The sequence below is a fragment of the Chiloscyllium punctatum genome, chromosome 37, assembly GCF_047496795.1.
Source record: "Chiloscyllium punctatum isolate Juve2018m chromosome 37, sChiPun1.3, whole genome shotgun sequence".
NCBI classification, from domain to species: Eukaryota; Metazoa; Chordata; class Chondrichthyes; order Orectolobiformes; family Hemiscylliidae; genus Chiloscyllium; species Chiloscyllium punctatum.
This window is the reverse complement of record NC_092775.1, coordinates 66,484,141-66,510,026: the sequence shown is the minus strand read 5'-3', so window position 1 is coordinate 66,510,026 and position 25,886 is coordinate 66,484,141. Positions and strand designations below refer to the sequence as shown.

Below are 25,886 nucleotides of genomic sequence, written 5' to 3'. Positions count from 1 at the left end.
GGTTTGTTTGGATATAAAGTTTAAATGTGCATATTGATAATTAATATTCCAGTTTGCTACTTGCTAAAGGATAAGTTTGTTTTCAGTTTCATTTTCTTATTTACTGATGAAAGCTGGTTGAGTTTATTTTGCCTCAGGTAGTAGTCAGGCAAATTAGTCACTTTGATCAAATTGACCATTTCTACATCTGTGATAACTTGTGAAATAATGGGACTTGATTTCAAGTGCACTCTTCCCAATAGGACTGTTGTTTAAACATACAATAAAAATTCTTTAATTTAGTCTTGCGATCCTTCCCTAGAAATTCTTGCTGAGTTTGCTGTAATACAACTGTATTTAAGTATCTCAATTTTCACCACACTATTTAGAATGATTAAATATAATTCACTAAGACTGTTTTTATATTTCCCTTAACTTGAAATTCGTGCCATTTTTTACACCAATGTAACCAAGGCCTACCCTCCTCATATTTGTAATTGTTTGTAATATCTTCACGTTCATCACTGCCAACAGCCTTTGTACTGATTTTCTGACCGACTAATTGATGATTAACATGGATCTGTTTTTTAGATCCATCATTATGGACAAGCCACGACACTACATCTGCATTGACTTCAGCAAAGACAAATGGGATGTCAAATTTCTGATTGATATCTCCCTCTTTAATGGCTTTAACTGGAGCTGGTCCACAGCAATAGATTCCTGAAATGAAAACAAAGTAATAGTCATTGAAATGTCAACAGCACAACAACTGGATTCTGCATGTCTTGAACAATTTCTAAACTGTGCAATAACTTGGAATTATCAAATTTTTGTAACAGCCTGTAGGTTACTTGTATAGTCATTTTGAACTGTTAATTTGTCAATGATATGCTTATGCATGGCCAACAATTATTCAGAAGTAATCAATAGGCAGTAATTTCATCTTGCGTTCAGATGACATAAACTGTAAGTTAAATTTGTAAAGCTAATGGCTTTACATTGCTGTAAATAAGCATAAAGATGATGGTCCCATTCTTGACTTATATTGATCTCCTGAATATCTGATTTACTTTTATTTTCTGCACTGTTGTCTCAGATCTGGAGGACAGTTGTTTATTTGTCAGCCTACCTTACACCTTTTGTACTCAAGTACTCCGAAATAAATTGATTTACCTGGGCATATATAGATAATTAAAGGTACTGTATGCTCATGAAGTAAATTCATAGCTTCTTATAAATCCTTAGCTTCCGGTCTGAAAAGACCAAAATAGAAAGAAAATGCTGGAATAGCTTAGCAGGTCAGGATGCGACAGCAGAGAAAAGCAGAGTTAGCATTTCAGATCGGTGACTTTACAGAAAGACGTGAACTCTGCTTCCAGCCAAAGGTGCTGCCTGACCTGCCAATGTTTTTCCAATGCTTTTTGTCCTGGCTTAAGAATTCCAGCACCCAACTGAAAGAATGTTTTTGCATTTGTAAAAAAGAGAGTGAAGGACGTGGGAGTAATGTTCTCAGGCAAACATTGGCCAGGTGTATAATTTGCCAGGCTAGTAAACTGTAGGGAAACAAACAGACTGTATGGTCTATTTAGTTGAAAGGTTAGTTATTGCTAATTTATTAGATGACAATCTGCAGTTGATTTCTGTGTCTAATGAATATTCCTTTAGAGAACAATTAACTACACCACAGGATGGTAACAATTCTCTTTGCAAAGAAAAGTCTTTAAGCAAATAATGTTAAATGGCACGTATTACACACACCATGCTATTTACACTGACCTTCACTTTTCTCCTGTGGTGTTGGGTCAAGTACCTGCCAACCATCGTAGCCTGGTTTCAGATCAGGACGCGCCATCCAAGACTCTACCCAACAGTGGAAATTCCTTCATTGTTACAGAAAATAATTATAGTCAAAACCACTGCTTTGGCCACTTGGTCAGATTTTTATAATTAAGGTGTCAGCCTAGTCTTACAGGTAAGCAGCAAGTCTTCTTTGAAGTAGATGCGAAATCAAGAACTGGCATGAGAGATATGAATGCAGGAACTTCCCGATCGTTAAATAGATTATGGCCCTCATACCACACCCTTAAAACTACATCAAATTGTCAATGTCACTCTGTATATGAAGCTCTTCCTTTCACAGGCTTCATGCTTCATAGACTTAATCCCAATTGTTTATTCTCCTGAATGAAACTTTTGCAAAGGTCCCCAAATGGATGTTAATATATTTGTACACTCTGGATCTTCCCAGTACTTAATCCTGGTCTGTTGTCTTCATAAAGCATTCACATAGTCAGGGTTGAAAATTACACCAATTTAACATTTTCATGCACTGTTGTTGTGTTCTCAGTTTCAGATAGCTATCCCTACCTCATACCCTATCCTCAGAACTATCTTTAAGAAGCCAAAATTGTGGAAAATTGTTTGGTTGCTTTCTTCAAAAAAAATCAACGAAGAGGTTTACAAAATTATGAGGGGCATGGATAGGATAAATAGGCAAAGTCTTTTCCCTGGGGTCGGGGAGTCCAGAACAGGGCATAGGTTTAGGGTGAGAGGGGAAAGATATAGAAGAGACCTAAGGGGCAAGTTTTTCACTCAGAGGGTGGTACGTGTATTGAATGAGCTGCCAGAGGAGGTGGTGGAGGCTGGTACAATTGCAATATTTAAGAGGCATTTGGATGGGTATATGAATAGGAAGGATTTGGAGGGATATGGGCCGGGTGCTGGCAGGTAGGGCGAGATTGGGTTGGGATATCTGGTCAGCATGGGTGGGTTGGACCAAAGGGTCTGTTTCCATGCTGTACATCTCTATGATTCTATGACTCTATAAAGGAATCATAAAGTGAAAGCATCAATTCATTGCAGGAAGGACTAGAGTCGTCACTTCTTTTATGATGTGAATTAACTGTTGCCCTTGCCAGTGATATTCCACCTATAATTCAAACAAATCATTATTGGGGTTTGCAGAGTCAATAGACACTAGTTGCTGCCACGTCCCCAGGTTTGTTCCAGGGAACACTGCAGGGAGTCCAAATCCCGAAGAGAATAGGCGTCTCAATAGATGGTGATCTGGTTTTGGGGATTTCCTTCTACTACTGTCTCTACTGCCACACCACAAGCTCAATACCAGCAGCCACTGACCCCACCCCGTGCAGTGTGAAGTGTAGGTCTGCAGTTTACCATTGACTTGACGAGCCCCAATACCGGTTGCAGGGTGAGTGTGGGTTCAGCAGTGTCAGTGAAGAGGGTCTAGCGGCAAAGAGGTGGCACTTAAACTGGGGTGACTCCTACATTGTGTCGATCTGACACAAGCAGCAGTGAGGCAGTGGAGATCTTCCTTGAGGCTCGGTGATGGCATGGACTGAAAGACTGATATTCTGAACTTATTTCTTTATTTTTCTAGTTTATTCCTATGACCTATAATGCTGGACTATTTATTTCTTAACTTTCCTAATTCTTTTTTGATTCCAAGGAATTTGATCTTCATCTGTACCTAGGTACCTTTGTACCTAAGATGGTGCTGTAATGCAGCGATTGTGAACCTTTCACTGTAATTATTTGTGTACACATAACAAAAAAGTCAATTCAATTCAATTCAGCAGCTCAGCTGTCTGACAACAGCTAGACTTCACACAGTAAGTGCATAGCAAAAGTGAGGACTGCAGATGCTGGAGATTAGAGTTGAAAGTGTGGTGCTGGAAAAGCACACGAGGTCAGGCGGCATCTGAGGAGCAGGAAAATTGATGTTTCAGGCAAAAGCCCTTCATCAGAAATGAGGTTGGGAGCCTAGGGGATGGACAGATAAATGGAAGGGGGCTGGGACTATGGAGAAGGTAGTTATGAGTGCAATAGGTGGATGGAGGTGGGGGTAATGGTGATAAGTCAGAGGGGAAGGTGGAGGCAATAGGTGGGAAGGAAGATGGACAGATAGGACAGGTCAAGAGGGTGGTGCTGAGCTGGCAGGTTGGATCTGGGATAAGGTGGGTGGAGGGGAAATGAGGAAACTGGTGAAATCCACATTGATGTCATGGGGTTGGAGGGTTTCGGGGTGGAAGATGAGGCATTCTTCTGCCAAGCTTTGGGTGGTTACTCCCTAACCACATGAGGAAAGCCACAACTTCAAAGCTGGCACAGAGTTCGGTTTGGTGGGGCAGATGGGAGCGGAGTTGGGGGTGATAGAGGCTGATACGTTTCTGTTAAATCTGTTCCTGCAATAAATTCTACAGGATTCAAATTGTCTTGTTGACCTGCATCTCAATGGAGGTTCACACATGTGCCATTTAAAAAGCTTCCAAACACTGCTATTTAGTTGAAGGCGTGTATTATACCTTTAAGAGAGAGTAAATGATATTGTGTACTGAGAGCTTACAAGCACCTGTCATACGACTAGCTAGCAGTCTCAGAGTGTACTGGGAAAATTGAAAGAATATAACATTTGGCTGTGAAATAGATTTCTGAGTGTTGATTGCTGTTTTGGCAATAACTCAAATCTAACCAATCAGTTTGAATTATGCCCCAGGATACTAAAACCCAATCAAGTTTGAATTTATTGTTTTCACCAACACTGAACAATGAGACAATCTGATGTTGGAGGCATAAAAAAAAGCAGGCACTGTGAAAGTCAGACAGATAACTGCCATCGAGGCAGACCCAAATACTTTATCAAATGTAATGTTTCATATAAAAAATATTCACAGTAAAAGAAACATGATGACCCAGGGAGATCTTCCACTGGAAGGAGACACACCAACTATGACAACTGTTGTATAGTTTTGAAATTAAGTTGATGTAATTTTAACAAGTGTTTTTATTGGAACAGCATATTGTTATAGAGTTGAAGGCAGATAATAAGCCGTTAAGAGAAAGGGGGGCTTAAAATTGTGAATGGTTGTTGTTTAATGTTCACTTTACGAGTTAAGGAATAAATTGATATTATTTTCTTTAAATAGGGGAATTTGGGAGTTCTCTGTCACTCATATTCTAACAGTATATGAGTTGAGCTTTTCTAGGTATTTAATTAACAGAAGGTTTCACTGCCATTTCATAATAACACATACCAGTCCACTGTAATGCTAGAACATGTACCCTTACTTAGGAAAGCTCTGCGCTATCCACAGCACTTCGTAATAATCAAAATGAAGCTCTACCCTTTACAAATCCTTACAGTAACTCATAATAATGGCTGGGAGCCAGATTATCAGGGTCCAGGTCTATTTTCTGGATCATCTACTAGACTCCCAGTTGAGCCCCAGTATTCAAAAAGTTAAGTCAGTTTCTGTTTCATGAACACTAATCTCCGGAAACCACAGCAACTGCAATATAATTGTTTCCAGCAATAACAATTCAGTCAAACATCATTTCTAATTAGAATCATGCCATGAGACGGAGATTCCTTCTTCTACTTTGTCTAGTACAATTGGAGACTGACTCTTTTACATATATATAGGGCGTACAGTAAATTCTACCTGAAGTACCAACAGAAGCTGATTCCGCAAATAATATTGAAAGAGAATTAGGCAATATAGAGGCATAAGTGAGTACTGCAGATGCTGGAAATCAGAGTCTAGATTAGAGTGGTGCTGGAAAAGCACAGCAGGCCAGGCAGCATCCCAGAAGCAGGAAAACCCGACGGTTCAGGCAAAAGCCCTTCATCAGGCATGAAAGCAGGGAGCCTTCATGGTGGAGAGATAAACAGGAGGGGGGGGGGGGGGGGGAGGGGGCTGGGGAATGTAGCAGAGTACAATAGGTGGATGGGGGTGGGGATGAAGGTAATAGGTCAGAGAGGAGGGTGGAACAGATAGGTGGGCAGGAAGATTGGTAGGTAGGACAGGTCACGATGTTGGTGCTGAGCTGGAAGTTGGAACTGGGGTAAGGTGGGGAAGGGGACATGAGGAAACTGGTGAAGTCCACATTGATGCCCTGGGGTTGAAGTGTTCTGAGGTGGAAGATGAGGCGTTCTTCCTCCAGGCGTAGGTGGTGAGGGAGTGGCAGTGGAGGAGGCCCAGGACCTGCATGTCCTTGGCAGAGTGGGAAGGGGAGTTGAAATGTTGGGCCACGGGGCGGTGTGGTTGATTGGTGTGGGTGTCCCGGACATGTTCCCTAAAGCGCTCTGCGAGAAGGCGTCCAGTCTCCCCAATGTAGAGGAGACCGCATTAGGAGCAATGGATACAATTAATTGTGGATGTGCAGGTGAAACTTTGATGGATGTGGAAGGCTCCTTTGGGGCCTTGGAGGGAGGTGATGGAGGAGGTGTGGGCACAGGTTTTGCAATTCCTGCGGTGGCAGGGGAAGGTGCCAGGAGGGGAGGGTGGGTTGTGGGGGGCGTGGACCTGACCAGGTAGTCACAGAGGGAACGGTCTTTGCGGAAAGCAGAAAGGGGTGGGGAGGGAAATATATCCCTGGTGGTGGGGTCCATTTGGAGGTGGCAGAAACGTCGGCGGATGATATGGTTTATGCGGAGGTTGGTAAGGTGGAAGGTGAGGACCAGGGGGGTTCTGTCCCTGTTACAGTTGGAGGGGTGGGGTTTGAGGGCAGAGGTGTGGGATGTGGATGAGATGCGTTGGAGGGCATCTTCAACAGAGGCATAGACAAATAAAACAGTAATGTGAGAGTAAGGGTCACTGTCCTTACAAAGAGCTAGTGCAAGTTTGATGGGCTGAATCACCTTCTTCCCTGCTTTAAGTTTTTTCAATTCGAAGATAACTTTCATATAAACATTGAAATAAAAGCAGAGGAAGTTTGGATAAAAATCAAAACAAAAATGATGTAACAGAAATCTGGTAACAGAACAGACATAGCAGGCGAAAGATTGACTGACTCCACCTTTCGAACACAGGACTTACGATTTATCACCTTTTCTTGTTTTTCTTTATTCATTTGTGAGACGTAGACATGGCTGTGTGGGCCAGCATTTATTACCCATTGCTAGTCTTCCCTTCACAAGGTAATGGTGAGCTCCCTTCTTGACTTTCCACCTGTTATCCATCACCACCACCACTCAACCAAGGTCAAAGCTATAATCCCATCTGTTGCTAATAGTATTTCAGTTGAGTGTCTCAATACCATCCTAATCAAACTTGCTCAGATGATTGTTAGTTCATACCTCTGGCACAAATGGGACTTGCACCCAGGTCTCCTGGTTCAGAGATAGGGACACTACCACTGTGCCACAAGAGCTCATCATGCTACAGATTAAAATGCAACACATATTTGTAGAGAAGACCACTTTTCTACATCGGAGAGACCAAACAAACTCAGAGCATGTTTCAACAAGCATTGCAGCTGGGCCTGCAGGGGCTGACCAGACCTCCCAGTCACCGCCCATTTTAATTCCCCTTCCCACTTCCTTTCTAACGTGACCATCTTGGCCCCCTCCATTTCCACAATGAACCAAAACGTAAATTGGAGTAACAACAGTTCATCTTCCACCTGCTCAGCCCACAGCCCAGAGAACTCAACACTGAGTTCTCCAATTTCAAATAACTTCCCTTCCCTTTCCCTGGCTCCCTTGCTTGCTTCTCCCTGCAACCAACTGGATTCAATCCTCCCATTGACCAAGCAGGTCATACCCTCTACCTGTCTACACCTCTTGCCACTTCACCACCCTGCCTCCAACACCCCCTTTATCTGCAGCTCCCTTTACACTCACCCCTGTCCTGAAGAAGGGTTACACCCAAAACATTGACTTCTCCACCTCCTGGTGCTGCCTGGCTGGCTATGTTCTTCCAGCCCCCTGCCTGTTTACCTCCTAACTTCATGACCCACCTTGCGTGATCTTACCCAAATATCTATGCTGACCATTCAACTACCCTTTCAACTTGACTGAACCAAATTAACCACCATCCTGCCACAACGTGACTACCACCATTATCTTAGACAACCACACCACCAATTTGACTACCTCTACTGACTATCTGACTAGTGTTACTGAACCTGATTACCTTGCCTGGCCATCCGATTAAGCCTACTAAAACTGACCTGACCTGAATAGTCATTGCCACCCTGATATGGCTACTCAGTTCCAAACTTAACCATTCACCACCACAACCACCTATCTCTCTACCTATCTGACCATTAATGAACCTGGTTGGATAAAATATTAAAACAATATTGACTACAGAAAAAATTAACTTGTACCTTCTAGGCTTCTTATGTGCCAACCCACTGACTCATCTCATCCACCCAGCTCCCTGTCTTTTTTAGATTAGATTACTTAGTGTGGAAACAGGCCCTTTGGCCCAACAAGTCCACACTGACCCACCGAAGCACAACCCACCCAGACCCATTCCCCTATATTTACCCCTTCACCTAATACTACAGGCAATTTAGCATGGCCAATTCACCTAACCTGCACATTTTTGGACTGTGGGAGGAAACTGGAGCACCCAGAGGAAACCCACGCAGACATGGGGAGAATGTGCAAACTCCACACAGAGTCGCCTGAGGCGGGAATTGAACCCGGGTCTCTGGCGCTGTGAGGCAGCAGTGCTAACCACTGTGCCACCATGCTGCTCATGGTGGCATCTGCCTACCCATTCACTCACCTACCTGATCTTTAGAGCTACTGTTTGGAAGGTCCAGATCATATTGATTCCCAATAATTGTATAACTTGATAACCCAAACAGTTCAGTTTTCATGTCTGTCACTTGCTTTGAAAGGTAACATTTTCCTTGCTGTTACATCCAGCTTTTCTTTATTTCTCCAATAGTAACATTGGCTATCACAAGATCACAAAGTGAAGAAACAGGTCAACTCCCAATTCTATTTTTATAAACTGCAATTTGGTAACTGTCTCTCTGAAACGATCATGCAAATGTTTCAATTTCTGTTGTGTTTTGACATGAATGCGGGACACGATGTGATGCCACTCACCAGATACTATCTTTACTCTTTCCCAACCGTTTTCCATTCTCATCAATGAAGCTGTCAACTCTCAGATTCTCGTCTGTGTCATGAGCAGAGTTGAAGTTTGTAATGTGCCGGGTAGGAATTCCCAAACACCTCAAAACTAGAACAAAATGCCCAATGTTAGTATCGGTCCTGTACAGATGGCATTTGATACTGGATCAGTCCATCCAGGCTAAATTCAACAACAGCTATCTATTTATCACTTTTTCTAAGTGATTAAGAAAGGTAATTGGTTTACGGTAGCTTGGAACAGAGCTGCTCATTGGAAATATGTATCATAACTTCTGGAAACATTACTCATGGATTCTTTGTCCATGAGCTTGTTGAAAAAGTCCCCATATGAAAGCGTCAGCTGCTTTGAAATGTTAAACATGAAACAATAAATAACTGGAAGATTCAGTAGGACCCATTTCCTTTTAATCCAGTCTAGGGTTTCAGAGAGACATATTTAAACATGGGAAATTAAAATAGAAGTGTTAAGACTTCTCCCAGTGATGGAAAACTTAGCAAAAGCTCATCAAATTAGTGACATTTTACAGTTAACACATCAACATAAATATATTTAAGACCAGGACAACAAGAAAAATTGGGTGGAAACAGCTAGATGGGAAATTATTTTAAAGGTAGTATTAACACCACAATCATTGCAACTGTGTTTAGACACTGACTATTTTGCTGCATGGCAAGGTGTCCCTTGTGCTAATCACACTTAAAGATAGCTTCAGTTATAAATTGATGTAAAAGTCACCACTGTATATGGGAAATTATGAGGGAGACAGGAGCTCAGCAGTAACATCACTGGGCTACTAACCAGAGGCCTTGGCTCATGGGTCAAAATCCCACCACAGCCAATGGTAGAATTTAAATTAATTGAATAAAACTTGGGATTGAAAGCTAGTCAAGCAATAGTGACAATGACACTATCCCTAAGTGTTGCAAAAACTTACCTGCTTCACTAATGTTCTTTAGGGAGGAAAACCTGCTATGCTTATCTGGTGGCTCCAGATCGGTGGTAGCAGTTACCCTACCTCTGAAATGTCTTGAATGTCACCAGCAAGAGAAACTGAGTATTAATTGGTGACTATCCAAAACTCAGGTAATCTTTGGTTTAGTTATAAGTCAGACAGTTGAAACTTCAAGATTGGAACTTAGAGAAAATAGTAAAGTACTTTTTTGCATGAGTCATTGGATGGAAAGTAAATTCACATTCTGTGCCTCAAATCCATGCATTTGCAGAAGTGCAGTTATAACCAAAAACTGAAACAGCATATTGTTGTTCAGCAGTCATGAAGGAAAAAGAGGTGCTGGGAGAGGCTGGGTGTACATAGAAAGCAACAGATGTGTAGTCTAAGAATGTGAGACCAAAGCCAATATTGATGAAAAGCTTGATAAATGATGCACCCTGGTAAAAGTATGCCACGCTAACCTGTTGCGACAACTATATGTTAATTATTGAGAGGATCCCATTGTTTGATTTAATCTCCGGTAAAAGTATGCCATGTTAACCTGTTGCAGGCAAATATATGTTAATTATTGAGAGGATCCCATTGTTTGATTTAGTCTCCAGGAGAAGACTTTTAATTAAACTGTCTTATACATCAAAGGATAAACAGTACTTAATACTTAAAATTTGGCAGGGATCATGCATACCTGAGTCATTCAGGAATGAGTTATTGCAGATGCAACTACTTCCTTCTCCACACAATGTTTTTTTTTAATTTGAGATGTTCTGTTGCTCATTCTGGTTCCATTAAAGAGAGCTAAGATATGATGTTCCCAGCATTAGATGCATGCAGATTTGAAATTCCCTCAGCCATGCCAAGTGAATTTTTTGGAACTTTCTTGCGCCATTAGGACCACTGGACATTGTTTGTAATAAATTGTTAGATTTGAGGACAATGAGAGATTGGGAACAAATATCAGTGACATCAAAATCCCAGAAAAGAATAAATAATGCACAGACTGTCAAAGTTAAATTTGCTGCAATTTTCTCCCTCCCTCAATACGTTTTCATTCTGGATGAGATACTTTGGGCTGAATTTTGCCATTTTGAATTGAAGTATTTTTTTAATGTTGAAGCAGGTTTGTGGTTTCCAGTCTGTCATGGCTCATAGTGACTTTCCTCACAAAATCTCTGACTCTTCACTTCATCAGTAATGCATCCAGGCTGTACAACGCTCTTCTTCTGGAATCCTGTGGGAGGAGAAGTCAATTGTTTGATGCTGCCAGACTTCCAGCATTTATGCCCCAGTTGCATAACAAAACGCCGATGCAGCCACACTTGGAATATTGTGTAGAGTTCTGTTCGTCCTATTACAGAAATGATGTGGAAGCATTGTAAAAGGTGCAGAGGAGATTTACCAGGATGTTGCCTGGTCTGGAGGGAAGGTCTTATGAGGAAAGGCTGAGAGACTTGGTCTGTTCTCATTGGAAAGAAGAAGGCTAAGTGGGGATTTGATAGAGACATACAAGATGATCAGAGGATTAGATAGGGTAGACAGTGAAAGACATTTTCCTAGAGTGATGACATCAGCTTGTACAAGAGGGCGTAACTACAAATTGGGGGGGGGGGGGTGATAGATTTAAGATAGATGTCAGAGGCAAGTTCTTTACGCAGAGAGTCGTAAGGGCTTGGAATGCCCTACCTGCTAAGGTTGTCAACTCAGCCACATTAGGGAGATTTAAACAATCCTTAGATAAGTACATGGATGATTTTGGGATAGTGTAGGGGGAGCGAGCTGAGAATAGTTCACAGGTCAGCACAACATCGGGGGCCAAAGGGCCTGTTCTGCGTTATATTGTTCTATGTTCTATGTTGCATACCACTTTAAATGCTGCAAGTCAGGAGACCCTGCGACTCTAAAACTATAACTCTATAACAATCCTAACTGGTTAATTTAGATCATTCAACAAATACTCAAGGAATTCCATAAATGACCCATTCCACTGATTGTCGTTCAGTGGCTGAAGCCAAATGTTGCAGCATCAGGGCAAAGACTGAGCGAGGCTTGACAGTGATGCCTCCAAATGCCGAACAGCCTGATTTCAGGATCACACATAGAGAATGGCCATTTGCACAAAGTGTTGCTGCCTTCAGTAAAAGAGGGAGCAAAATTGAAGGTTCTGATTACCTTGAAAACTAATCTATTGCAACAGAACTCAGCATTGTTTTACCTGACCACACAATCTAAATGTGGAAAATTTCACAGACTGCATTATGGCTTTAGCAGAGCTTCCCAGACTGGACAAAGGCCGGAACATTTTCTTTAACCATTGTGTTTTGATTCAAAACCAACAGTTCACCGTATCAGCAGAATTGCTGACATGATGAAGTCTTCCTGCCTTTGTTTTCAGGGCGACTGCACTTAAAAAGGACAGGAAGCTGCCCAACTGGTACACGGTTCCGTTTTAATGATAGCTGGAGCCTCAGACAAAGTCTGCAATGGTCATTTAAAAGTATTGTTCCAATTCCAAACCTGGATTGCATTGGTATTTATCTGCCTTGTTCAGTACAGGCAATATATAGTTGAGGTGAATGGCAGAAGTGGCGGGGGGCGGGGGGGGGGGGGGGGGGGGGGGGGGGGATGGGCAGGGGGAGGAGTTTGTGTCTCATCTATCAAATGGGGAAATGCTCGGTATTGCTATCTTTTGGATGCAGTATGTGTCTATCAGGCACTCAGCTGGGGAGCAGCCAACCTTGTGCTCAATCACAGGCATCATGGTGAAAGTCTTCTTGCTGAGCTGCCAACTGGCACACCGGGGAGTGCCAAGTTCGCAGTAATACATCACCCAAGACCCAGACTCACCAAGTGAGCTAGGTCACAGGTAAGTGAAGGCAGGGCTGCTGTAGTAAAATTTATGGGTGAAGAAAGTCCATGCTAAGTGTAGGAAATTGGCTGTCAGCATGGCCTTTCCCTTCAAAGACCCACTCCACCGTGGGTATTAACTGCCCATTTCAGAGCCTTATTTTGTGGCTTTCCACATGCCTCCAGGTTTAATCACAGATGATCACCCATTACCCCCCTGTATGATTAAATGTGCCTCTCTCACCAAACGCAGGCAGCCTGTGAGAACTCTTTTGCTAGGCTTTGTGGATAAAGACTTGCCAATTATAAGAAACTTGGCAGGGATTTTACTAAGGAGCATGTTGGCTGCAAGCTGGAGAGTTGAGGTTCAGAGAAATGACAGACCACCCAGCATTCACAGTACGAGGCCTTAGGGACATTTAACTCCAGCACACAGCTTGTAGAATTATACCAGTCCAGCAGCAAGTTTGAGCTGGCTAGCAAGAGGGAACAGAACGTCAGGCAGCAAAAATCTTCTTACAGGGACACAAATGAGATATTCCTAATACTAAGGTTATAGTCAGTCTGGCACCATCAACTAGCAAAGAAATAAGCATGGCAGTAGAGGCCCAACAACTTTACAAGCAAAATTCAGCCAACACATGAAATTTGAAAGAAAGGACTCATGGCTATGGGAGCCCATGGAGTGTTTGTGCTGCTCCTAGTCCACAAGCTTCCAATCAGCTGGAATCTGGTCTCTTCCTTTCTGATGCTTCACCTTCTATTCTCACCAACAGTAGACTTTTACCCTGCCTTTTCCTCTGTTTTCACATTCTCAACCTCCACTTCAGATTTTGGGAAATCAATTTGCCCGCAGACTCATTCCCAGGTTTCTTCATGCTGTTGCGATGACTGAAAGGTTGTTTCACCAACAGCCACACTTCAAAAACTGTGGTCCTCTTCTCATCTGCCTTATTAAAGGTCAGGCTTCCACACCCACACCACACAACTCCAGACTTCAAACCAGCAATTTTACAGTTTGCTTTTTCACTACAGGCTGGTGTGCAATGCCCTCCATATTTCATTCAACCCACAAGAGCTATAGCAGGCAATTGTTTGCCTTGTTTTAAATTCTGTGCTGCGATTTCCATTTGTAATCACTTTCAATCCCATAATTTATCTGCATTCTCAATGTTTTCTAACTGAATGCTGTTGCCGTCAAGAATTGCTGTCTAGTGTGTCTTACTATTGATGAAATTAAAAATCACACAATACCAAGTTATAGTCCAACAGGTTTATTTGGAAGCACGAGCTTTCAGAGCGCTACTCATTCACCAGGTAGATGAAGGAGTAGTGCTCCGAAAGCTAGTGCTAACCCTGTTGGACCATAACCTGGTGTTGTGTGAGTTTTAACTTTGTCCACCCCAGTCCAACACCGGCTCCTCCACATCGTTATGATTGACGATGCAAAAATCAAACTACAGGCTTGACTTTCTCAGCTCTTTAGCCGTCATGGTTAGTTCTTTGCCAATTAAGGAATATTCAGGTTTCACCTGAATTTCTGATGTTTCAGAAGTTGTGTTGAACCCCAGGAGAGCAGGAGTGACTTCTTTATTTCCTCCTATTGCATTGAAAAGTAATGATGAATTAAAACAGACATCCTTACTTAACTCCTTTAGACCATAAGACACAGGAGCAGAATTAATCCATTTTACCCATCAAGTCTGCTCCATCATTTGATTGTGCCTGATACATTTCTCAAACCGATTCTCCTGCCTTCTCCCTGTAAGCCTTGATGTCCCGTATTAATCAGGAATCTATCTATCTCTGTTTAAAGATACTCAAATGACTTGGCCTCAACAGTCCTCTGCAGCAATGAATTCCACAGATTCACCACCATCTGCTGAAGAAATTCCTCCTCATCTTAGTTTTAAAAGATTGGCCTTTCATTCTAAGGCTGTGCTCTTGGATCCTAGTCTCTCCTACTAATGGAAACATCTTCCCACAACCAGCCCATCTGGGCCTCTTAGTATTCTGTATATTTCAATCAGATCCCCCCTCATCCTTCACAACTCCATCGAGTGCAGACCTGGAGTCCACAACTGTTTCTCATATGACAAACCCTTCACACCTGGGATCATTCTTGTAAACCTCCTCTGGAGCCCTCCAATGCCAACCCACCCTTTCTTAGATATATCAAATGCAGTCTGACCAGAGCCTTATATAGTGTCAGCAGTACATGTCTGCTGTTGTATTCTAGCCCTCTCAAAAATGTATGCCAACATTGCACTTATCTTGCTCACATGCACATGAACCTGCATGTTAACCTTAAGAGATCTAGGACTTCATGTCCTTTTGTGCTTCAGACTTCCAAAGCCTTCCTCCATTTAGAAAACAGTGTATACCTCTATTCCTTCCACCAAAATGCGTAACCTCACACTTTCCCAGATTGTATTTCATCTGCCATTCATTTGCCCACTCACCGAGCCTATCCAAATCCTTCTGCAGCCTCCCCACTTCTTCAACATTAATTATCCCTCCACTTATCTTTGTGTCATCTGCAAACTTAGCAAATCCCAGACGGGTCATGTGCCATTACATCTGAATTTACACTAGCATTGAATCGGATGTTTTCAGGGGAATGTAAATGGATACAATGAATTGCAGACTAACTGTTGATGTGGATAGAGAAGATGAATAATCTTTGTAGGCTGTATTGATCGATGCTAAAGTGTATGGATTACTAGTTATGCTATTGTTTGTGCAACTTTCGAACTCTGCCTCAGAAGTCAGTGATGATGGGGGTCATTGAATATTTTTAAGGTGCAGGTAGAATGATTCTTGCTTGTCAAGAAAATCAAAGGTTTTCAGCGTTGATGGGAATTCAACTCACAAGCACATCAATCAAGACATCATTGAATGGCAGAACAGGCTTGAAGGGCCAAATGGTCTACTTGTGTTCCCACTTTGTACATTTGTATATAGGCCTGCTAGCTGCAGCATCGTTACTATCAATTGACTGAAACATTACATATCAATCATTCTTTTTTTTAACTTGCAGTAAGCCAGAATAATAATTTCAAGCAGGTGGGTGGAATCCTTCAGCTCAACATTATGTGGTAAGTATATTTCACATTTCCATAAAAGCGTCACCTGCAAAGGCACACTCTCCCCCAGTCGTCTGGTTGCAAACTGACAGCATTCTGGTGGGAAATATCAGCAGAGTCAACCCTGAACTGACAACACAACTAACCAGCATCTGCTGTGATTTGAGTGGCACATATACATGTATTACCCCTCAGCCAGTGATAAACAGAATCACTCAGGAAAAGTCTCAGAAGAATCATTGATAGCACCGTGACTGAACATTTGATGTGCAGTTATAGAGTTAGTGAAGCAACTAAAACTTCCTTAAGATTTAGATTTGGATCAATTTGAGCAAATCATGAAAAACACCCATTATTACTAAGTCTTGAGAGCATTTTACAATTTCTTTTATTTTATCATTCCCAACTACAAAATGCTAAGGGGAAGCAAGAAGCAAACAATTACAAAAAAAAATACGCATAATGGGTTCGATTCCATCCTCGGGGTGACTGACTGTGTGGAGTTTGCACATTCTCCCTGTGTCTGCGTGGGTTTCCTCTGGGTGCTCGGATTTCCTCCCATGGTCCGAAGATGTGCAGGTCAGGTGAATTGGCCATGTTAAATTGCCCATACTGTTAGGTGCATTAGTCAGAGGGAAATGGGTCTGGGTGGGTTGCTCTTCAGAGGGTCGGTGTGGACTTGTTGGGTCGAAGGGCTTGTTCCACACTGTAGGGAATCTAATCTAATAATAAAGCACAAATGCTAGTTTTTAAAGATATAGTTGCCTTTTCCCGAGGATGGGGGAATTTCAAGACTAGGGGACACATTAAATTGAGAGGACAGGGATTTAAAAAAATAGATGACAGGCAAATACTTTACACAGTGTGGTTCACAGGTGGAATGAACTTCCTCAAGAAGTGGTGGATGTGGGTACAGTTGCAACATTTAAAACATTTGGATAAGCACATGAATAGGAAATGTTTGGGAGGAATATGGGTCAGGAGCAGTCAAGTGGGATTAGGTTAGTTTGAGATTATGGTCAGAATGGACTGGTTAGACTGAAGGATCTGGATTAGTGGTGCTGGAAGAGCACAGCAGTTCAGGCAGCATCCAACAAGCAGCGAAATCGACGTTTCGGGCAAAAGCCCTTCATCAGGAATAAAGGCAGTGAGCCTGAAGCGTGGAGAGATAAGCTAGAGGAGGGTGGGGGTGGGGAGAGAGTAGCATAGAGTACAATGGGTGAGTGAGGGAGGAGATGAAGGTGATAGGTCAAGGAGGAGAGGGTGGAGTGGATAGGTGGAAAAGAAGATAGGCAGGTCGTACAAGTCAAGGAGACAGTGCTGAGCTGGAAGTTTGAAACTAGGATGAGGTGGGGGAAGGAGAAATGAGGAAGCTGTTGAAGTCCACATTGATGCCCTGGGGTTGAAGTCGGTGGGTTTGTAAAAAATGTCAGTGTCAAGTCGGTCGTCACTAATGGAGATGGAGAGGTCCAGGAAGGGGAGCGAGGTGTCAGAGATGGTCCAGGTAAATTTAAGGTCAGGGTGGAATGTGTTGGTGAAGTTGATGAATTGCTCAAACTCCTCGCGGGAGCACGAGTTGGCGCCAATGCAGTCATCAATGTAGCGGAGGAAGGGGTGGGGATAGGTGCCAGTGTAATTACGGAAGATCAACTGTTCTACATAGCCAACAAAGAGACAGGCATAGCTGGGGCCCATACGTGTGCCCATGGCTACGCCTTTGGTCTGGAGGAAGTGGGAGGATTCAAAGGAGAAATTGTTAAGGGTGAGGACCAGTTCGGCCAAACGAATGAAAGTGTCAGTGGAAGGGCCTTAAATTTACCTGGACATTTTTTACAAACCCACCAACTCCCATAGCTACCTGGATTACACCTCTTCCCACCCTATCTCTTGCAAAAATGCCATCCTGTATTCCCAATTTCTCCGCCTCCGCTGTATCTGCTCCCAGTTCCACCATAGAACACACCAGATGGCCTCCTTCTTTAGAGACCGCAATTTCCCTTCCCACGTGGTTAAAGATGACCTCCAACGCATCTCGTCCACATCCCGCACCTCCGCCCTCAGACCCCACCCCTCCAAATGTAACAAGGACAGAATGCCCCTGGTGCTCACCTTCCACCCTACAAACCTTCACATAAACCAAATCATCCGCCGACATTTCCACCACCTCCAAAAAGACCCCACCACCAGGGATATATTTCCCTCCCCACCCCTTTCCGCCTTCCGCAAAGACCGTTCCATCCATGACTACCTGGTCAGGTCCACATCCCCCTCCCATTCTGGCACTTCCCCTGCCACCGCAGGAACTGTAAAACCTGTGCCCACACCTCCTCCCTCACCTCTATCCAAGGCCCTAAAGGAGCCTTCCACATCCATCAAAGTTTCACCTGCACATCCACTAATATCATTTATTGTATCCGTTGCTCCCGATGTGGTCTCCTCTACATTGGGGAGACTGGACACCTCCTAGCAGAGCGCTTTAGGGAACATCTCCGGGACACTCGCACCAATCAACCACACCGCCCTGTGGCCCAACATTTCAACTCCCCCCCCCCACTCTGCCGAGGACATGGAGGTCCTGGGCCTCCTTCACCTCCGCTCCCTCACTACCAGACGCCTGGAGGAAGAACGCCTCATCTTCCGACTCAGAACACTTCAACCCCAGGGCATCAATGTGGACTTCAACAGCTTCCTCATTTCTCCTTCCCCCACCTCATCCTAGTTTCAAACTTCCAGCTCAGCACTGTCTCCTTGACTTGTCTGGACTTGTCCGACCTGCCTATCGTCTTTTCCACCTATCCACTCCACCCTCTCCTCCTTGACCTATCACCTTCATCTCCTCCCCCACTCACCCATTGTACTCTATGCTACTCTCTCCCCACCCCCACCCTCCTAGTTTATCTCTCCACGCTTCAGGCTCACTGCCTTTATTCCTGATGAAGGGCTTTTGCCCGAAACGTCGATTTCGCTGCTCATTGGATGCTGCCTGAACTGCTGTGCTCTTCCAGCACCACTAATCCAGTATTTGGTTTTCAGCATCTGTCGTCATTGTTTTTACTAGACTGAAGGATCTGTCTCTGATCTGTATGACTCTAAGTGTCATACCATATGTCTTAAATGATCAAAATGTGGTCTCTAATAGACAATTTATTTGAAGAATTGTAATTCTCTCTTTGGAAAATGTATGTAAAATGTAGGAATGTATGTTCAATTGACTGAAGTACAAAAGGATCTCTTTTCCTACATGACACTGGAATAGATTTACATTTCTACTGGTCAAGGTAAGTCTCATTCAATACTCAGCCATTTACTTAAGACCAGTTGCAGAAAGTGAATCAGTTCCAATTGTAATAGTGCTGTGAGACCTCATTACTACAAGCTGCCAGATGCTGATGGAATAACTCATAAGGAAATGAATACAGCAAGAATAAATTGCCAAGAGACCTTTAACAAAATCACATGCAAAAGATGTAAAAATCTATTGCAAACATATAAATACATTATCAGTTTGAATTAACTTACACTTCAAATTGCAATAAGCTTCAAATTTCCACTTCCCTGTTATTTACGTTGCTTCATTCAAAACATTTGATATTTTCATTCCAAGAAATTACATTCTATTTTCTACAGCATGTTGTAAATGGCATGAGCTCCAATATTATTTGTATAATAGACTGACAAGGGTCACTGCTCCCATCTAATTGGCAAAGTAAATTGGTAAACCGTTCTTGTTGTTATGCCAATACATGAGTCAGTGCAATTTCCATCTAAATGGTCAATATATCAAGAAAAATAAATGCATTAACAGTCAATGCATTCAGTAATGAAATAACAATATGCTGTTAAATGACAAATTCTTTATCCAATATTCCAAAATACAGTAGTACTGAAAAAAAGTGAGTTTCATACTATTGTTTAAATCCATTATTCAGATTACATCAATAAGACATCAAAGAAGAAATCATACAAAGACTTACCTTTTGGGACATTTAACTGTATAAGATTAAATGCTACAACCTTGAGAAGTTATTAGGAGTAAGTCACTGTCTCATTTTACTTCATAGCCTGCATCTTTCAATCAGAAATGTTTTTTTTCTAGACTGCCCTGTTTTTAGCAAGCATTTTACTCCTCACTAAAAACAATACAATCGTATTTTAAAAATCAGGAAATTTCATCTCACACCTGTACTTCATGAATATTGCCACAAAGCTGAAACAGATTCACATTTGAACTTGCTCAGGTAAATCTAATTCGATACACAACTGTTTACTTTGGCTCAGTTTCAGAGAGTAAATCAATTCTAATTCTCCAGCAAGACCTCATTACTACAAACTGGCTGATGATGCAATAAATCATGAAAAATTGATGCTCAGGCTTTATTTAAATATAAAGATGAAAGGTGTCAGAGTTTCAGATTGGATTATAAAATAAACTCCTGCTCAGCTGAAACATGTATTGTCGGAGTTGGTTATAATGAAGTCTATGGATATATATTCAGTTCTCAATAGGTTGAACCCTAATTGTTCAATAAGCAGCATATTCCCATGCCAGTTCAATGTTAATGGTGACATCTTACATATCTTGTCCAACCCCACTTTTCTGTCTGCTTCATACCTGTGCATGCCACGGCTGCAAAAACCCAACACTGTCCATAGCAAACACGTTGACAATCAAATCTGTTCCATTGACGAAGGATAGAAACGCTTCCATTCCACGATAATGGGGATTTTCCACCTGAATAATCAGAGCTCCAGTTACCCAGCAGTATCCCTTTATCATCATTGCAATTCACCTGCACATAAGAAATAAATAATTAATGATTATACAAAGATATAAACACAGAAAAACAATGAGTCACTCACACAAGACACAGTTCTGGTGATTACATGGCACGTAAAAGGTTTAGATTAGATTAGATTAGATTACTTACAGTGTGGAAAAAGGCCCTTCGGCCCAACAAGTCCACACCGCCCCGCCGAAGCGCAACCCACCCAGGTACACAGTTTGCACACTCCTGCCTAATCGTACCCTCTGGGTACCCACTCTAACTTTAATGTCTAAAATTGGCACCATGCTGTTTCTCTTCACTACCGGGGAAAATAGCAACCTCTCTATAGTTGATGGGTGTTAATATGGTAATAATATCGTATTTCAATTAGGCTCCTGGCCACTCATTTTTGAAATTCTCATTTAGTCATTACAACAAAATCAAGCATCTTTTTTCTCAACATCACAAATTTCATTATTTCTTTCTTGTCACCATTGCTAATTCTCTCACCATTGCCCAGGTCATTCAGGGAGTGGGAGAATTCAAGAATACAAAATTCCAAAGTGAATAACAATTTACAGAGGAACCTCGATTATCCAAAGGACACGTATCTCATTCAGTTAATTGAATTCCGGATAATTAAATGCCGGATAACATTGTTTAGCCAAACATCGGGACCTTGCAATCTTGCAATTTCTGGATAGTCTGAAATTCAGATAATCAAATGCCGGATAATCGAGATTCCTCTGTATATGGCATAAGAAACTGGGTCTTGGGCTTGATTGAGAAATTGCCATAGAGAATTCACCAAGGGATAATTACTCTCAACATTTTTGTTTAAATGTCTACAAAAAAAAGGGGAAGCTGCTTTTGATTGGGAGTATTAAATTCTGCCAAGATTAGAGCAGTAATGGAAAAGCACAGTAGGTCAGGCAGCATCCGACGAGCAGGAAAATTGACATTTCGGCGAAAAAGCTCTTCATCATGAATGAGGCTGGGAGCCTCAGGAGGTGGAGAGATAAATGGGAGGGGGGTGGGACCAGGGAGAAGGTAGTTGAGAGTGCAATAGGTGGATGGAGGTGGGGTAAAGGTGATAGGTTGGAGAGGAGGGTGGACCGAATAGGTGGGAGGAAGATTCATAAGTGGAGCAGGTCATGAGGACAGTGCTGAGCTGGAAGGTTGGAACTGGGATAAGGTGGGGGAGGGGAAATGAGGAAAATGGTGAAGGGAGCGTGGACCTGACCACGTAGATGTGGAGGGAATGGTCTTTATGGAAAGTGCATAGAGGTGGGGAGGGAAATATATTTCTGGTGGTGGGGTCCGTTTGTAGGAGGCGGAAATGTCGACGGATGATGCGCTGTATATGAAGGTTGGTGGGGTGGAAGGTGAGGACAGGGGTGTTCTGTCCTTGTTGTAGTTGGAGGGGTGGGGTTTGAGGGCGGAGATGAGGAACATGGATGAGATATACTGGAGGGCATCTTCAACCACGTGGGAGGCGTAATTATGGTTTGTAAAGGAGGCCATCTGGTGTGTTCGATGGTGGAACTAGTCCCCCTGGGAGCAGATACAGCGGAGGTGGAGGAAATGGGAATAGGGGAAAGCATTTTTGTAGGAGGCAGGGTGGGAAGAGGTGTAATCTAGGTACCTGTGGAAATTGGTGGTTTTGTAGAAAATGTCAATGGAGATGGAGAAGCCCAGGAAGGGGAGAGAGGCATCAGAGATGGTCCAGATGAATTTAAGGTCAGGGTGGAATGTGTTGGTGAAGTCGATGAATTGTTCAACCTCCTCATGGGAGCACGAGGTGGTGCCGATGCAGTCATCAATATAGTGGAGAAAAATGTGGGGAGCAGTGCTGGTGTAACTCTGGAAGATAGACTGTTCCATTAGGCCGACAAAAAGACAGACATAGCTGGGGCCCATGCTGATGCCCATGGCTACCCCTTTTGTCTGGAGGAATTGGGAGGATTGGAAGGGGAAACTATTGAGGGTGAGGACCTGTCAGCCAAATGAATAACAGTGTCAGTGAAAGGGTACTGGTGGAGTCATCGGGAGAGGAAGAAACAGAGGGCTTGGAGGCCCTGGTCATGACAGATTGAAGTGTAGAGGGACTGGACATCCATGGTGAACATGAGGCATTGGGAGTTAAAGGAGTTGGAGGGCATGGGTGGTGTCCCGAATGTATGTGGGGAGCTCCTGGACCGGGAGGATAGGATAGTATCAAGGTAGGTGGAGATGAATTTGGTGGAGCAGGAGCAGGCTGAGATGACCGGGGTAGTTACACATATGGATCTTGGGTAGGAGGTAGAACCGGGTGATGTGGGGTTCCCGAACTATGAAGTTGGAAACTGTGGGTGGGAAACCCCCTGAGGTGATGAGGTTGTGTATGGTCTGGGAGATGATGGTTTGGTGATGTCAGGTGTAGTCATGGTCGAGCAGATAGAAGGAGGTGTCTTCGAATTGGTGCCTGGCTTCAGCAGTGTGGAGGTCGGTGCGCCAAACTACCACTTTGCCCCCTTTGTCCACTGGTTTGATGATGAGGCTGGGATTGGAACAGAGGGAGTGGAGAGCTGCGTGTTGTGAGAATGAGAGGTTGGAGTGGGGAAGGGGGTAGACAGGTTGAGGCGGTTAATGTCTCGGTGGCAGTTGAAAATAAAGAGGTCAAGGGTTGGTAACAGACATGCACGGGGTGTCCAGGTGGATGGTGTGTTGGAGGTGGGCGAAGGCTTCCTCAGAAAGTGGGCGGGAGTCTTGATTGAAAAAGTAAGCTCGGTGGTGGAAGAAGTGTTCGATGTCACAACACGTATTGAATTTGTTGATGCATGGATGGAGGGGGATGAAGCTAAGGCCTTTGCTGAGGACTGATCTTTCGTCTTCAGTGAGGGGGAGGTCTGGGGAAGATAGTGAAAATCCGACAGGGCTGGGAGCTAGGACCTGGTGTAGGGCTGGTGCTGGGAGTGGGGGTGGAGACTGTGACTGCAGTGGGTGTGGTAGTGGCGGGAACGGGGGTGATGTCAGTTGCAGGAGTGATGCTCACCCCGATGTTCGGGGGGGTGGGGGGGGGGGGGGGTTAGGGATGGTGACAGTGTAATTTGTGGGGAGGTGGGGGGAGCATGTCAGCAGTGTGTTAATGGGGGTGGACGTGGTTGTGATGACAGCAGCTGCAGAGGCGGAAGTGGCAGAATGCATGGCGTCAGTGATGACGTGGGGGGCGGAAGTGATGTAACGCGTGGTGATGTCGCTGGGGATGGAAGTGGCTGCGGCAGCGGCCATGAAGGGGGCGGAGGTGTGGTTCCAGTTGGGCCTTGCGCTGGTCTCTGCGGTGGCGGATCTCGTGGTGATCACAGAGGTGGCATGAGCAGCCATGGCTGCACCTACAAATGGACCCCACCACCAGAGATATATTTCCCTCCCCATCCCTATCCACTTTCCGTAAACATCGTTCGCCCCGTGAGTACCTCATCAGGTCCATGCCCCCTAACAGCCCACCCTCCCCTCCTGGGACCATCCCCTGTCACCACAGGAATTGCAAAACCAGTGCCCACAACTCCCCCCTCACCTCTGTGCAAGTGCCTTCCACATCCATCAAAGTTTCACTTGCACTTCCACCAATGTCATTTATTGTATCCGTTGCTTCCGATGCGGTCTCCTCTAAATTGGGGAGACCAGACACCTTCTCGCAGAGCGCTTCAGCAAACATCTCCGGGACACCCGCACCAGTCAACCCCACAGCCCTGTGGCCGAACATTTCAACTCCCCCTCCCAATGTGCCAAAGACATGTAGGTCCTGGGCCTCCTCCACTGATACTCCCTCACCACCCGACGCCTGGAGGAAGAATGCCTCATCTTCCGCCTCGGGATCCTTCAAGCCCATGGCATCAATGTGGACTTCACCAGTTTCCTCATTTCCCCCTCCAACCTTACCCCACTTCCAACCTTCCAGCTCAGCACCATCCTCATGACCTGTCCCACCTGTCAATCTTCCTTCCCACCTATCCACTCCACCCTTCTCTCCAACCTATCACCTTTACCCCACCTCCATCCACCTACTGCACTCTCAGCTACCTTCTCCCCAGCCCTAACCCCCTCCCATTTATCTCTCCACCCCCGGAGGCTCCCAGCCTCACTCCTGATTGACGGTTTTTGCCTGATTTTCCTGCTCCTCAGATGTTGCCTGACCTGCTGTGCTTTTCCAGCACTACTCTAATCTTGACTCTAACCTCTAGCATCTGCAGTATCCACTTTTGCCTATTAAATTCTGCCCCCTATCTCTGTGCATTTTAGCTGTTTTTCCCTTTCCCATATAACTTACAATCTGGTAAGGTTTGCCCAAATAAATTAATAATCTGTAATTCATTTTTGTACAATGTGTTATGTGCAATTCATATTAATAGAAATGATTCAGTGAACTCTTGCACTGTACCAAGTATAACACAGAACTAGTTATTTCGTCAAACATTGATGAGTAGTTATTGCTTATGCAGGACTAGTTCAATATGTTTCTGTTCTAACCTTTCTGGAACTCTGTCATTCGACAAGATATGGCAACTATTTATTATTAAATTCTTTAGCCCCTTGAGGTCTCTCCAAAACCAATTATGCTTGTTGTAATTATTTTTCTATGAATATAAGAATTGAATTTCTTGAGGCTGCCTTTCTTGTGAATCTGATTCAATTTAACATTACCCACTTTATTCTTCAAGGAAATAAATATTTATAAATTTCTTTCAGATTTTGTTTCCAGATATTGTCACAGAAAAATTTCTGGTTTGCTCCTAACATAATGCATTTTTATTTATTCCTCAAGGTGTTTGGCAGTCAATCATTTTTTGACAGGAATCATTATGAAATGTAATTAGCTAAAACCTTTCTGGAGTTTTTTTCATGGAGATTTGTTCTTGTCGCATATTAAATGCCAACATATGATTCTGGTGAAAGGAAACCCAAGTGAACTCTGAAAGGGGCATGGACTATTTGCTGCCAGATTTTACCCGTTATTACATCTGGCCAGGGCTTAACAAAAAACAGTAAAGACGTGAATGTAGCCCCAAGCACTTTATGTTCAGGATTACTAAACTGATGTCGGAGATTGTAAGACTGATGTATGAAGATAGCTTGGATCTGTTAGCACTATATTCACTGGAGTTTAGGAGGTTAAGGGGGGTGGGGGGGGAATCTCATAGAAACATATATAAGTCTAACAAGATGACAGAGGGTAAACACAGGAAGGATGTTCCTGGTGACTGGGAGTAAAGAACCACGGGTTATGTTTAAGGATACAGGTTAGGCAATTTATTATTGAAATGAGGAGATACTTCTTCAGCCAGAGAGTGGTAAGTCTGTG

At 43.5% G+C, this 25,886-nt stretch overlaps 1 protein-coding gene across 1 annotated transcript in view; it reads right to left on the bottom strand.

Annotated features, from left to right (window-relative positions):
* LOC140463177 (protein-glutamine gamma-glutamyltransferase 2-like) overlaps nucleotides 1–25,886 on the bottom strand; it is a 75,268-nt gene that overhangs the window by 20,118 nt on the left and 29,264 nt on the right. Inside the window, exons 6-9 of the mRNA XM_072556957.1 lie at nucleotides 20,392–20,569; nucleotides 8,852–8,987; nucleotides 1,759–1,862; nucleotides 460–702 (exon numbers count right to left, since the gene is read on the bottom strand). Coding sequence (XP_072413058.1) covers nucleotides 460–702; nucleotides 1,759–1,862; nucleotides 8,852–8,987; nucleotides 20,392–20,569 — 661 coding nt within the window. The remainder of the gene's footprint in view (nucleotides 1–459; nucleotides 703–1,758; nucleotides 1,863–8,851; nucleotides 8,988–20,391; nucleotides 20,570–25,886) is intronic.